This window comes from Branchiostoma floridae, chromosome 17, assembly GCF_000003815.2.
Source record: "Branchiostoma floridae strain S238N-H82 chromosome 17, Bfl_VNyyK, whole genome shotgun sequence".
In the NCBI taxonomy this organism is placed as follows: Eukaryota; Metazoa; Chordata; class Leptocardii; order Amphioxiformes; family Branchiostomatidae; genus Branchiostoma; species Branchiostoma floridae.
This window is the reverse complement of record NC_049995.1, coordinates 2,862,565-2,877,782: the sequence shown is the minus strand read 5'-3', so window position 1 is coordinate 2,877,782 and position 15,218 is coordinate 2,862,565. Positions and strand designations below refer to the sequence as shown.

General features: G+C 38.7%; 1 protein-coding gene across 1 annotated transcript in view; it reads right to left on the bottom strand.

Annotated features, from left to right (window-relative positions):
* The window catches only part of LOC118404904 (serine-rich adhesin for platelets-like), a 79,370-nt gene that overhangs the window by 26,291 nt on the left and 37,861 nt on the right, over nt 1-15,218 (bottom strand). Inside the window, exons 67-95 of the mRNA XM_035804285.1 lie at nt 14,857-15,005; nt 14,274-14,383; nt 13,656-13,720; nt 12,965-13,113; nt 12,509-12,618; nt 12,061-12,125; nt 11,675-11,823; nt 11,234-11,343; nt 10,971-11,035; nt 10,694-10,842; nt 9,959-10,068; nt 9,609-9,673; nt 8,581-8,729; nt 8,049-8,158; nt 7,807-7,871; nt 7,244-7,392; nt 5,896-6,005; nt 5,372-5,436; nt 4,880-5,028; nt 3,699-3,808; nt 3,302-3,366; nt 3,002-3,150; nt 2,538-2,647; nt 2,261-2,325; nt 1,964-2,109; nt 1,387-1,496; nt 1,226-1,290; nt 607-752; nt 107-216 (exon numbers count right to left, since the gene is read on the bottom strand). Coding sequence (XP_035660178.1) covers nt 107-216; nt 607-752; nt 1,226-1,290; nt 1,387-1,496; nt 1,964-2,109; nt 2,261-2,325; nt 2,538-2,647; nt 3,002-3,150; nt 3,302-3,366; nt 3,699-3,808; nt 4,880-5,028; nt 5,372-5,436; nt 5,896-6,005; nt 7,244-7,392; nt 7,807-7,871; nt 8,049-8,158; nt 8,581-8,729; nt 9,609-9,673; nt 9,959-10,068; nt 10,694-10,842; nt 10,971-11,035; nt 11,234-11,343; nt 11,675-11,823; nt 12,061-12,125; nt 12,509-12,618; nt 12,965-13,113; nt 13,656-13,720; nt 14,274-14,383; nt 14,857-15,005 — 3,169 coding nt within the window. The remainder of the gene's footprint in view (nt 1-106; nt 217-606; nt 753-1,225; nt 1,291-1,386; nt 1,497-1,963; nt 2,110-2,260; nt 2,326-2,537; nt 2,648-3,001; nt 3,151-3,301; nt 3,367-3,698; nt 3,809-4,879; nt 5,029-5,371; nt 5,437-5,895; nt 6,006-7,243; nt 7,393-7,806; nt 7,872-8,048; nt 8,159-8,580; nt 8,730-9,608; nt 9,674-9,958; nt 10,069-10,693; nt 10,843-10,970; nt 11,036-11,233; nt 11,344-11,674; nt 11,824-12,060; nt 12,126-12,508; nt 12,619-12,964; nt 13,114-13,655; nt 13,721-14,273; nt 14,384-14,856; nt 15,006-15,218) is intronic.

Sequence of the window (15,218 nt, the reverse complement as noted above, 5' to 3'; positions counted from 1 at the left end):
TGACTGACTTTCCAGTACAATTACATACATCAAGTTATCCACACATCTAGATGTATTAAAACCAAGCATTGTTTTTCTTAAAATAAGACAAAAAGGTTTGACCCACCGACTGTTCCACCGTAGTCTTGAGGGCAATAAATGCTGCACTTGTTGTGTTGGTGAGGTCAGCAGTGAAGGACTGGGTCAAGGTCATGGAGGTCGTGGATGTGACACTCACTGATGAGACAAGGCTTTCGTTAATACTTAACATATGCTTTACATAGTGGCTGTCTACATTGACTTATATAATTGCATTCACAAGTATTTAATACGTCCATTATAGTGTTGACCTTTTTTGTTGATCGTCAGAAAAGATACCTCGAATTTATGATATAGACTAGGGGACTTGCAAACATTTTAGCTAATCCCTTATACTCATGCAATGATGGAGTAAATACTTGATGTTTTACTGCCCAAATATCATTTCAACTAGAGTTTCTATACTTGTAAGCCGATGGACTTTTCTGCTGTTTGACAGAGATATTTTGACAAAGAATCATCAAAGCAAACAAACAATCAACAAATAATTTCTTAGCTTATATACTTGCACTCATCTTACAAACCTACCATCTTTTGTGATAACTGCCGATGTAGGGTCCACGCTTATGGTACCAATCTTTCCAGTTTCCACGACAGTCGCAAATGACGTTTGGGAAGACTTGGAGGCATAATCCGCCACCACAAGTCTGACAACTGCCTGGACCTTGGAGGAGCTAAAGACACGATAGGAATTTTAAAGAAAATCAAGGAGCAATGTTGCAAAGCAGGTGTGTTAGGCCGAAGGGCGTTATATCGGCTATATAAATACAGACACAGATGTGACAAAAATCATTTTAGACAGGAACATTGCATTTCAAATTCTGGGTTGACATATTCACACATATACTAATTACCACAAGTCTGACAATAGCTTGGACCTTTGACGAGTTGCAAACATGATAGACATTTAACAAAAAATCAGGGACCAATATGGTACGTGACAGAAGTCACTTTACAAGGAAACATCGCGTCTCCAAGGTGTGTGTTGAAGAACTCATGATAGACAGCATATAAAAATCTAACAGAAAATTACGGAGCAATTTGGTATGTGACAGAAATCGTTTCAGAAATATTGCCGCTCAAAATTCTGAGTTGACATACAAATGTATGGTCAGTAGATAATTGAATAAGGTTGATAAAAAGTTACCTTTCCTTGAATTCAGAAATTGTAACTCCTTGGATGCCAACGATGACAAGCAACACTGATGTCATCTGTGGAAAGAAGAACACCATCAGTATTTTACATAATGATTTGCAATTTAAAAAAGTGGCAGTTCCTTACAACTGATAAAGTCTCTCCCATCTTACTTGTGTTTCTGTTTGTGTCTGTAGCATCTTGAACTCTGTTGATGTTTTGTTTAGCAGAGTGGCTGACCAGGCTTGGCTCAGGGTCACCGATGCTGTACGAGTAACCGTCACTGTAGAGAGAAAAAAATCAGAAATACAAATATTAGAGAATGTACTTATATTTCAGATTAACATTTGATCCATCACTCAAATCATATATGATACTGCAATTCTAAACTGTACAATAATTATGACATTTGTCATAACAGTTATATCTAGATCTATGGCCAGACTGTAGCGAGGGAGAGGCTAACTCCCTCCCCAAACGACCTGGATGTCAAGGATCTACGTTGTAGGTAGGTACATGTAAGTAGGTAGTCTTTTTTCTTTTGGGTCGATTCTTATTTTGTCCTTTTGAAACAAGAGCTTGGACAAGTATAGGCCTTGATTTCAAGCAGCGATCTTGTGGTTCAAGTACAAATGCTTAACATTGTCTTCTGCATGCTAATTGGTCCAGGCCCCACAGACGCAAACAGGTCTACAAGGGTGAAACATATAAAATTGCTTCACTTTTTGGCAGCAACACTTTGCTTCTTACCGTCTTGTTTGATGGTCGCAGAGTTGGCATCGACAACCAGGTTACCCACTTGTCCACTCTTTACCACAGTAACAAATGAGTTCTGCACCTCTGTGGAGGCATAGGAAGCCATGACAGTCCTGATAACTGCAACTGTGTTACTAGACCTGCAGGAAAAATCAAGGAGCAAGTTACCATGAAGCATGTGCATGAGCACGCATAGATTATGTTAGGAGTGCAAAATTGTGATTATTTTGCAGTATTTGAAATCTCGTATCTTTACCAAACTTTGAAAAGAAATGAAGGAAAGAAATTTACTCTTGTTTAAACTCAGCCACCACAGCACGCTGGAAGCCAACAGTAGCAGACATCTCTTCTGTTACCTGGTATGAAAATGATAAACTGATTAGAAACAAATTCAATCATTAAAGTTCCTTTCTTTAAAAAGGTCACAATTCACTTTCCTAATTTATCTACTGAATTCAGTATGAGCATAAGATAAATATAAAAGAGCCCTTGCAATTGCTCATCATACATGTAGCATTCTATCACTATCCAACATTTAGTGTTTAATTATAACTTAACTATAACTTACAGCATCCTGAACTTGAGTTTTTAAGGTGATGAAGGTCTGTGAAGACGTGTCCTGCAAGGCTGCGGTGAAGGCTTGTTTGATGGTCATCTGAAGCGTTCTTGACACCGTAACTGAGAAAAATACACGACTGCAATTACCAAACCTGTCTATTAATTGTTCATTGGCATCATTTGCTACTAATACGTATGGTGTATTACTTGCAGCCATTTGTTACCCAACGTGTGAGTAATGTGGCTGATATGTGCTCAAGTTGCCTCCTCAAACAAGAAACCCGTCTTACATCCCTTCCAAAAGACAATTTCGTGGAATTCCTGGTTAAGGTACAGCATCTGGTCGTCCTTGGGTGGTCTTCCATCCAAGAATTGTCCGGACTGCACGTTGCTTAACTTCCGAGATTGAGAGGTCGGGAAAAGAAAAATGTATGAAAAATTTAGCATTCGACCAGTGTATGTGATAAGTCTTACCATCTTTTTGCACCACGGCAGAAGTAGCATCCAAAGAAACACCTGCAACACTCCCCGTCTTCACGACCGTTGTGAAACTTTCCTGTGCCTTGGTTAGGGCGTACTCAGCTGCTACTATCCGCAGGATGACTTGTATTTTACTTGATTCCCTAAAAAAAGTATATTGTATAAGCAAAGGAATTTTTAAAAAGTAGTCGTGGGGAGAAAAAGAAACCAAATACATGCAAATAGGTAAATAAAAAAGGAAAAAAATGTGACTAAAGAAATTTGTCTACAAAATATTTTTCTCAGATTATTTACGTTTGCTTGAACTGTGAAACCTGCACTGCCTGGAAGCCTGCTGTGGTCTGAAGACTCTTTGTCATCTGTAAAGATAAAAGTTACAGTGTGGGTGTGGACAAAACAATCCATAGGAAATTTACAAGTGGAATTTTGGAAGAACATCAAATATAATACAACATAAATGCTAGAATAGAGATTGTGATCTGGCAAAATCAGATCTTCTCCTGGGTAAGATTGTAGACAGAGATTATATGACTGGATCTCTACCATTGACAATTTACTGGTAGAATTGCTGGTATCCTAATCGCAAATGAATTTTGAAATGATCACCAAATCTGCTCGATCTCTTCTTTTATAAATACACATGGGTTTCAACTCTCAGCATAATTTTGCAACAGTTTGCAATTGTACTTACAGCCTGCTGTATCTGTGTCTGCAGAGTGATGAAGGCTTGTGATGTCGTGTTCTGTAGGGCAGCTGAATAGGCTTGGTTCACCGTCATAGACACAGTTGTCGACAAACCCACTGTGAAGGACCAAGTTTGTTTCATCTATCATTCATGTCATCTATCATTCCAATGTAGCTTTAACTTTCTCTCTGCTGTCTAGCCCCATAACATATAAAAAATGGTGCAAGGTTGCAGAGCACACACACTGATTCTATGTCTGAATGTTTTCCCACAGAGGATCTGTAGAAAGGAATGTTACACTTTGGATAGAACTGAATCAGAATCAGATGTACATGTATTGCATTCTATGGAGCCATCCTTTAATATGTCTTTCTGTAACTGTAACAGTTATTTCCTAAACCTAGAATAATGGCTCTCTCCTTGGTGCTGAATTACAAGTATACTATCCAACCATCACTTGAATGAGTAGAAGAACAGCTCACATTTCCCCAATGTAATCAATAGAAGGTTATCCGATAAGCTACATGCTGTCTCTAGCTGGAACTGTGTATGTGCAGCAAGGTGCACAGTGGATTATATGACAACATTGAAGGCCCCTGAGACTTAAACCAAACACGTATGGTTAGGGCTGGGTATCGGTACAGCGTACCGGTACAAAACCGGTTTTTCTTATTGGACCGGTCCAGAAAAACCGGACCTGAAAAAATTAGGTGGACCGGATGTTGGACCGATTAGAAAATTAACATATTATTTTATAAGGCATTCATACGTTTTGGCGCTTCCAGTTGGAAGAAAATGACAAGAGTGAAGTAGAGTAGAGTTTATAGTAATTTTTACCAATGTTTACAGTCAATCGTACAGGTGCAGTTAGCGTTGTAGTATTTTAAAACGCCAGTGTTATGTCTAATACTCCACCAAACAGATTTCTTTGTAGTGAAATGGACCATTGGTATGAGTCATACTGAATCAGGTCCAGGTTCAGGTCCGGACCTGGACCTGATCCTCTGGACCTGAACCGGACCTGGACCTGAATTTTCTGTACCGGTACCCAGCCCTACGTATGGTAATTATATCAAGAATGGTTTAGACTTTTGAAAGTTATGGGCCTTCACTTGACTTCGTACATGCTCAAAACAAACTAACTGTGAAGCAGCTTATACCATGAAGAGTCTACCGAAGTTCCCTACCGTCTTTCGTTACTATCGCTGACGTCTTGTTGACCGTTATTGTCCCTACTTGTCCGGAACTGACCACCTGTGTGAAGGAATTCTGCACACTTGTTGTAGCATAGGACACTGCAATCACTCTGACCACTGCTGTCACTGTGGATGTAGAACTGCACAGGAAAATGCGATATACTTTTGTTACACTATATTGCAGTATTGAAGTTGACAGCATTCTATAAAGAATGGTGATGTACTACATTCACTATCGTGGCTTGAAAATGAGAAATCAGTATCATTCCTGCAAAGCGTCACTGACTTAACAATAGCAATTCAAAATCAGTGTCACCAGATGGATGACTGAACTGAATTTAAAATCAAAAGCTGCTAATGAGCAATTAACGTCTTAAACTTTTATCATATCATTAAACTGGGCTTCAAGGTAGGAGACATACACATAGCATCAAATTTGTTGCTTGACCTTGCATATTGAACGTAAGGAAAGCCATAACAGACCTTTCTTTGAAAGATACAACATTGACACTCTGAAATCCAACAGTGTTTCCGAGTTCAACTGTAAGCTGTGGGAAAGATAAAAAAATTAATGAAGATTAGTCTTTGTGGGAAAGATAGAAAATAAATGAAGATTAGTTTTCATATCTATACCAATTTGCACTATTTACCTTCATAGTTCAATGATATAATTGTCCCTACTCAATGAGACGCATAGATTCTTGGCGCTTGACATCTAATGTAAGTTGCTACGTAATCAATGTCTAAAAACTCAATGTTGACACTACTACATTGTGTACAAGACAGTGGACGATATTTTAAAAATTGCATCATGTACACATCAAATATTCACTCCATTTACCATCTGGGTCAACTGTGTTGGTAATTGGCATAATCATTATAAAAGAAGACTAAACTTTAGTTAACAAAACCTTCCAATAACATTTTCATAACTTAATCCTTTAATTTGCTCCATTGTTGCGTAATAAACTAAACATCTAATGAAATTTTATCAATGTGTTACTCACAGCCTCTTGCACTTTGGTTTGCAGTGTGGTAAAGGCTGCTGATGACGTTTGCTGAAGGTCAGCGGACCAAGCCTCCGTCAAGGTCATCTGGGCAGTCTGGGAAGCAGTCACTACAGAAAAATATAATCAGATCATCTATCAAGAAACTTTCAAATAAATATTCAGCCTTAACATAAGCCTGTAATTTGCAGTATAAAAAGAAACTACTGTAAATGCATTTAAGTTCGCGGGGATTTAATTTCGCAGTAGCGGGAAAAGAGATTTTTTGCGGTGGTTTTAAGTTCGCGGTAACACTATAGACTGCAGTCTAATACCATAATAGAAAAATGTTCGCGGTGGTTTTAAGTTTGCGGTGAAGTGGTCACCGCGAAACGTGAAAACCACGAACATTAATCCACCGCAAACATTTCTGCATTTACAGTACCTTCTCTATTTGTGATGTTTTTAACAATTCACATCAGAGGTCTACTTATACACTCTAATAGTGGTAAGGTGGTCTTGCGGTTAGGTTTCTTGAGTTAGAATCTAAAGAGGGTGCAAATCCCTATAGCATGGCACAATATTGCGCCCATGGTGCGAGTGGATCAAACCTTAGTGTCCTGTCTTATAATGCAGCTTGTACTTCTAACTGGTGTGGTGCTCCTGAGTGTGTGTTATGTGACACATTGTTAAAACAAAACACAATATTGAAATGTCCCACTCAGTTTACATTTATTGCTACCTAATTTTTATGGTTCTCCTGTCTGTTCGACAGATGAGCAGGCAGACAGGCATTTACCTGTTTTGCCTGACCTGCACATGACTTTTTATGGTGAAGGAGGGGTGTGCAATTCCTTCTCCACCCTCTCGTCCACTGTAGCACTAAGTCTCACAGGGACAGAACTGTATGACATGTGTGAGACGGCTTCAGCAGATGCAGCTTTGTTGTTCGGAGTATCCGTCTCCTAGGAGGACTTCCGACCAAGGATGTAGGGGGTTCCTCCTACCCCCGACTCGTGCGCCATGGCGGGTGCATCATGCTCGAACATGCCCCTAAGGCCTGTCTTGGCCAAAATGCCCCGCCAAGGCCACTAGCCGCAGCTAGATACCCATTCACACCTGAATTAAGTGAGTAAAGTCGTGTAAAGTGCCTTTCCCAAGGGCACAAGATCGGTGACACGGCAGTCAGATTCGAACCCGCCACCTCTCGGTCTGGAGCCAACTATGCTGCCACTGCGCCACGCGGTCCCACTCTAATACTATTGCTACCTAATACAACCTCTCTCACCAGCTTCTTTGACATTAATGGTACAAATGCCCCACTGAATTTACATTATTGTTATAACATCTAAAACGAAGTTAGTCTTACCAGTCTTTTTGGCGACAGCTGATGTTGTATCCAAAGTGAGATTTGCAACGCTCCCAGATTTTACTACAGTGACAAAGGACTGCTGAGCTGCAGCAAGAGCATACTCTGCTGCAACCACTCTCACCACAACCTCGATCTGTCCTGAAGACCTGGAAAGTATTCCTTGCATGTTAGATACGGGTTTACTCAGTGCAAAGCTTTTTTAAGACACAACTTTGGGGTACTGAACTAAATTGGTGGGAGATACACATTGCACTTGAAGGTGACTATGATGGGAAATGAATTTTACAATTCGTGGGGAAAAGCTTTCACTGCTTCAGAAGGATTTTGAGACTGTGGTATTTGGACAGTATTGTGATGTGAGCTAGAAGAGTACTTAGACAGAATAGTACGCCCATGAGTTACTAGTTCATAGATTTATAATTGACAAACTTTGTTGGTCTAATCTTTCTATCCAGCCATTGTAATGAAATCGTTCTGTTTCGAAATGTCACCAACAAAGCTCTTACTCATTATAATCATTAAACACTAGAAAAAATCTTGTGAACTATTGCATTACATACGTTTTCTTGAACCGTGCCACCTCAAATGCCTGGAACCCAACTGTAGTCAGCAGTGTTGATGTCATCTAAAATGGTTTAAAAACAGAATGGTAAGCGTAGATTAGGCAGTAACGAGCAAACCTCTTCCAAAATAAACTTCTTGCTAGTGCTACACACCATGTGACAAAATCTCTAAAAATAACATAATTAATAGGATAATGACAAGAAATGAGATTTTTCAAACAATCAAATGTCGTACTTACACTTTTCTCAATCTGTACCACCAGTGCTTGGTAGGCTGCAGAGGAGCTGTTCAGTAGATCAGCGGAGAAGGACTGTGTGACTGTCATGGACATTGTTGAGGATGCGCTCACTGTGAATAAAGATCACACAGACCAGGAGTAAGTTAAGTGAGCCTGACTTTATAAGGTCTTTTAGTTTGTAATGTTTTGTGATTACAAGCACACAGGTCAAACTTTGTTATGAACATTTCTATTCTTTACAGTAATAGTGCAGAGAAAAAACAAACAATTGTGACATTTACTTAGAAATAATGTCTAAAAGATGAAATATTTATCATGACAATACAAATTCCATGCAGTACATACATAAGTTTGATAGCCATAGCACACGTACTTGCCTTGCATGTGGGTAGTACATACTCTTTTAAATTCTTTCTTTAGATAATACATATCAGTAGAATCTAAGCTGACAGTAAAGGACTAATATGAAAACAAATGAAACAGTATTTCTGGGGAAAATATCTGCAATGTCTTTTCAAATAAATGTATGTACCATCCTTGCTGACAGTTGCTGAGGAAGCGTTGACCGCGATGGTCCCGATCTGCCCGGATGATACCGTCTTGACAAAAGCAGACTGGGCAGAGCTGGCAGCATAGGTGGCCACAACCAGACGGGTCACAGCCACAACTGTGTTGGTAGAACTACAGGGAGAGACATGGATACTGTAAACATTCCATGTATCTGAACAGTACTGTTAGTAACGTGTTACATGTGAACGTGATGTTTTAAAACAAATATGGGGTTTCTCTAGCCTGGGTTACATCCGGATAGTAGTTTGCTCCTATGTTTGCTTCTGCTATCCTTTTCAAACCTTTTGGTGGTTACATCAATTGATGAGCAAAGTAAGGAATGGGTTCTAGAGCGCTCGTTCGATGACAACAGGCCCTCCCCCAAGTGGACGGAGAGCATTCCGGTGGTTCGAACGATCACTTGAACCCATTCCTTGATTGGCTCATGTGTAGGGACCAATCAGTGCCTGCGTCCCAAAATTTGCACGACATTAACGTGGTCCGGGATCCCAGACAGAACAGCAGAGAAGCAATATATACAGTGTATAATGAATGTCAGAGCTAGAAGCGACTGTATATAGTATGTAATGAACACAGGAGCGAACTACTTTCCGAATGGTAACCAGGCTAGGGTTTCTCTCCATGGTGCTGAAAGATGAATTGTTATGAGTGTCTGCCATCTTGTAGTCTATACTCTAGCTCAGTAATAATGAGAACACTGTAAACTGGGAGAGAAAATAACTGGGAGAGAGAGAATAAAACAAAGCTAAATTCCTATCCAGATATGTTTGGAGATGTTATTCTTAATATGACATAAAAACGAGTACTAATGCTGAAAGTGTATAAAAAACTCAATCCAAGCATAATGAGCATTATAATATTGTTGATAAAGAAGTTTCAACTTCAAGACAAAGTACATCAAATTCACACAGTACATCAAATTTATTCTTTAAAACAGCATGGCACAATTGGGAAAATAATGGTAACATCAGATGTTAGATCTTCACCAACCTTTGTTTGAATTCCACAACCACCACACGCTGGAATCCAACAGTGCTTCCTAACTCCACACTAAGCTGTGGGGTAATTAAGAACAATTTTTTTAAAAATCTTATGATAAAATCTTTCAAAATAATGTATAACTTCAACAACAGTTACTAAGTGCAAGCGCAAAACAATGTTTTTTAAATGTGTTCTGCTATGAGTCATAACCTAGAATATAAACATGAGACTTTGATATAGGAATAGCTTGATGAATATAGTTACCCCCAAACACCATAGAATGCTCTTTAACAGAATAGCAGAAAAAAGAGAAATGATATAAACTGAAAAAATTGTGAAAGAGTGAAATATAAACTCACAGCGTCCTGCACTTTACTTTGTAAAGTGGTGAATGCCACCGAGGTCGTGTTCTGAAGGTCAGCTGTGAAGGCTTGGCTCAAGGTCACTTGTGCTGTCTGGGACGTGGTTACTGTAACAGAGGTCAAGAAACAATTAGCAGGCTTGAATACTTAATATATACCTATACAAATTTGACCTAGAATTTTGAGTTGAGAATAACATACTGAAAAATGCTAACGGATCCGTTAGATGGATTATCTTAGTCTCAAAGTCACTTTTGTTGAACCATTCAAAACAATGGCAAAAGGTTGGTATTAAATACACAGAAGAACACTGCAGGACATAACTGTAAAAACTGAAATCTCTGAAGGAAACATATTCAACATGTCAACCTAGAGGAACAAAGTCATAAAGTAAGATCTATAGACTGTGGTAAATTGAACAACCCCACTTATAAATTGTAAATCATACATATTCTATACATAATATATTTATCATCTTTCCACTTTGACAGACACAACATATAGTCTAGAACCCTTTTGAAGTAGCAAGTTATAATTACATTGTACATTATTTTCATTTCAAAATCTTTCTACTATTGCCAGAACAATCAGAAACACTTGAATAAACATGAAATATTTTCTAAAATTTCATTACCATTTTCTGAATTACAGCTGACGAAGTATCAACTCAGATGCCTTCAACACTGACAGAAACATTTAAATGAACATGAAATATTTTCTAAACTCATTTACCATCTTTCTGAATTACAGCTGATGTAGTATCAACTTTGATGCCTTCAACGCTCCCAGACTGCACCACAGTGACAAACGATTGTTGGGCCTGTGCTAAGGCATACTCGGCTGCAACTATCCTCAACTTAACCAGCACTTGTCCAGAGGAACTGTGAACAAAGAAGGAGAGAGTAAAAACAATTTGTTAAACATTAATCAAACATTGCCTTTACAAAATCAGTGCTAATGCAGGTGTATTGTCAATATTGATGCCGGTACTGTTTGATCTGATACTTACGACTGCTTCAGTTGTCCAACCTCCAATCCAGAGAACCCGACAACATTCAGCATGCTCTTGGTCAACTGTCAGAAAAAAAGCATTGATGCAGAAATATTACAGGCTACATATTAACTTATTGTTTTTGAGAAGCTAGTACATCCAACCTTATAAATATAATAATCTGTTTGTGCTCTACAAGTACAGTTGACTTGAGTTGTGTAGTTTACATTTAACTGCTTGTGTGTAACTTGAGTTGTGTTGTTTACAGTAGATCTACTCACAGCTTGTTCTGTCTTTGTCTTGAAGCTGACGTACTCTACAGACGATGTGTTCAGCAGTTGGGTGGACCAGGCTTCGTTCACAGTCATGGACACAGATGTCGACGTACTCACTAAAAAGACACACAGAAACAGGTTCAAATTTTCCACATTGGGTACTCAAATGGAAAACAAGCTCTTAGTTTTTAACTTTCTTTCATAGTCAATTCTATTTCATGTACATGTAAGTATGTGAAACAAAAGTAATTTCTTTACAATTCTTATCCTACAGATCAAGGGTCTCAGCGTCAATTTTAGTTGACATCAACAAAACACCATGGATTTAGGTATTTGCAAGCCATCTTTTGCAACATTTTGAAGTTAGAAATACTCCTAAGAGTAGAACATGTTAAGTTGTAAAAAGCACATAGCAAGCAAAACAAAAAGCATATCTTAATGCTTTACCGTCTTTGGTGACAGTTGCTGAATTGCTGTCTACAGTGATGGTACCGATCTGACCGATGGAAACGGCTTCAGTGAACGTTGTCTGTACAGAGCTGGAGGCGTATGTTGCCACGACAAGACGCATCACAACAATGACCGTGTTGGTGGAACTGATAAAAACAACAACTCTCAGTCAGGTTTCCTAGTGTTTCCAGGAAAGCAAACAGGCGGCATTCCCTATCAGCTATTCATGTAGCCTTAGATAACCATATTATCCTGGGATTGGCACAGTTCCCATGATAGCTTTCTTTCAAACGTCAAAACATGACCTTGTAAATTCTCTTGCAAAAAATGACGTATACGTATTGGCAATACACAATGTGTGTATATTATGCAAAGTTCCTTACCTCTGTTTGAACTCTGTGACTACAACACGTTGGAAACCAAGTGTGTTTCCTAACTCTACGCTCAACTGAAATAAAAAAAACCAAGGATCATTCTAAAGCAATTCATGATCTTGGTGACTGCATAATCAAAGTCGTTGCTTTCATCTCTATTGTATTTCCTCTGTTCAAATCTTCAAATCATGATATCAAGCATTCTTTTAAATCATATCTCAAAAGTCCAGCATGCTGCTTTCTTTTGCAAAATATCAAATTTTCAATTCCAACAAGAGTCATCGTATTAATCCTGAAGAAGGCAACAGTGGTCATTGACAATTTTATCCGTGTGTTGAAGAAAGTTAATCATCATACTAAGAATCATCTGTGTGTGTTATTAAAGGTGGCTTCCTTGAGAAATAAGTCAGTTACAAAGATTATATTGTTTTATGATGAGCTGCATCTGCTAACATACCGCTTCCTGCAGGTTTGTTTGTAGCGTTGTGAACGCCACAGATTCTTTGTTCTGGAGGTCAGCTGAATAGGCCTGAGTCAAGGTCATCTGGGCAGTTTGGGAGGTCGTCACTGTAATACATGATTGCACTCATTTGATGATCGATAACACAAAATAGCATGTCACATATCGTGAATGATTGAATTACTTTGGTCAAAATTCTTTACATTCCAAGTTGACATGAATCATATTTCTTTTGCATGTACCACTCCCTCCTTTATGTTTCATCTCTTTATTGTTACATTAAAAATTATCTAATGATTATGAAAATACATTCTACCGGTATGTTACATACATCCTACGTTTGCCACAGAAATATTATCATTTAACACATTTACTAAGCAACTTTACAACAAAATAGTGGCAGTGGTAGATCAAAACAGAAACTGTATTTGATTTTTGAATGAATGAACTGACCTGTTTTCTGAATGCTTGCTGAAGAAGCATCAACAGAAACTCCTGCAATGTTCCCAGTCTGCACCACAGTGACAAAGGACTGCTGTGCTTGTGCGATGGCGTGCTCGGCTGCTGCCATTCTCACAATCACCTGGACCTGACCAGACTCACTGGTAAAAACAAATATCATGATTTGATTTTGACGTTTATACTTTGACTTGAGATGATATTCCTTAATCAATGAAACAATGAATGGTTGGTTTAACTTAGATGGACTCCACTGCCATCCTGCCTTGTTACCATTCTTTTAAATTTCTGTCAATTGCAAAATTTTCAGGAGTTTTAAGCAATTTGTTCCAAGAAAAGAAACAGAAAAGACTGTAATTGGGTGATTTTCAATCGAAAGTCGACGCTCATCTTCGACTCTCAGCAATATCAACTAGTCACTACATACTTTAGCAACATAATTGACATACTTATACTCCAAACCACATCAATGTGACATTTCTATCGAAAAGGTCAATAAGCATTGTTTTCACTGAAAAACAGCTTGCAGTGAGACTGCTGGTCTTCTACTGACCAGATTGCTCAAGACAGGAACTTGCAGAATTGCGATGAGTAGCATCTCTAAATTGTTCCTATGTCTTTTCCTGCCATAGATTTATAATGAAGAGTGGTTAGAATTTAGCATTTACATGTATGGTGCTCTTACCTTCTCTTGAACTGAGCAACTTGTACGCCCTGAAAGCCTGTGATGGTCATCATTTTCCGAGTCAACTGTAAGTGACATAATGAACAGTGAGAGTTAATAGATGTTATAATTGCAGTCATTCTATATAGTAAAGAAAACAATTTCTCTGTGAAAATACTCTAAATAAAAATGTAACAACATTGCACAACTGATAGTTGAAACTGATAGATGAAATACATACATGTTGTATGCATGTTTAGGGCTGTTCAGAACTGTCACAATATGCATTACTGCCAAAGTATGGCTTTTGAAGTAACATGAGAGCAAGCCGGGTGATGTGTGATTCATACGTCATATCTCGACAGTTGCCAAGGCAACATAGCTTTCCTTCTGCACCAGGGTGGTACGTTTATCTATGTAAAGTTCTCTGGAACAAACTACACCTAGCAACCAGAAAGAGTGATGTTGTATGATTGGCATTCCATCGGATACCAACTGCATCACTTTCAGAACCATGGACAGGCCAATAACCCACAGGAATGCTGAGCTTAGTGGCTCAGCTGGCCTGCTGGAATTGACAGTCGAATTGTTGTCTGAATCAATGCACAAAATATATCCCCAATGATATTTCCCTCCCACCTCCTCCTCCAGTTTGGTCTGTAGTGTGATGAAGGCTTGAGATGACTGGTCCTGGAGCTGAGCTGACCACGCCTGCGCCACAGTCATAGTTACAGAGGATGACACGCTCACTGCAGAAGAAAATCGAAGTTACCAAATAAAAACGGTCAGAAACAGTATTTAGAAATACAAATACATAATCAAGTTAGAGTTTATGTCAGCCTTTCTTGACTTAATGTCAGAAGAATGTACTAAATGCTGCCTGGGATGTTTGAGAGAAAAGGTATCTTATCTAAATTCAAATGTGAAAACACTACAAAAAATGGGACATGGTCATGCAAACGAAAGCATAAAAGACCATTGAAAAATCTACGCAACGGTTGATGATACAAATGTACATAAAACTTGTCAATCTTACTTCAAGGGAATCAATTATTGTGGTAGTGGCCAATGTAGAGAGGAACCAAGAAGTGGCAGGCAGCTCTTAGAGCAGAACAGTAAGAGAAGCAAAATATGATACAAGATGGGTGAGAATTTGCCTCCAAGCCATGGGAGGAACTAGCTGTCACTCTAGGCAAGGTAGTATATTGTGGAGTGATTTTACCATCTTTGGTGACGACAGCAGACGTTGAATTAACGGCAAGTCCGGAGATTTCTCCAGATGAGACAGCTTGTGTAAAAGATGTTTGGACACTCTTTGCTGCGAACGCTGCAACAACCAGACGAGTAACCACGACAACTGTGTTGGTCGAGCTGGAAAAGATAATCATGGCATTATTGGTAAATAAAACAAACTAATGAATATCTTTTTCCGACATTAGCCACACCAATTTAATTCGATTGTTCTTGTACTTTTAATATGGAAATCAATATAAAAATAGACTTTGGAGTGAATATACTAGAAGTTATATGTTTTAGATACATGTTTCCTTGCTAGCTCTCTATTTTCACCTTGTCTGCTTGTCA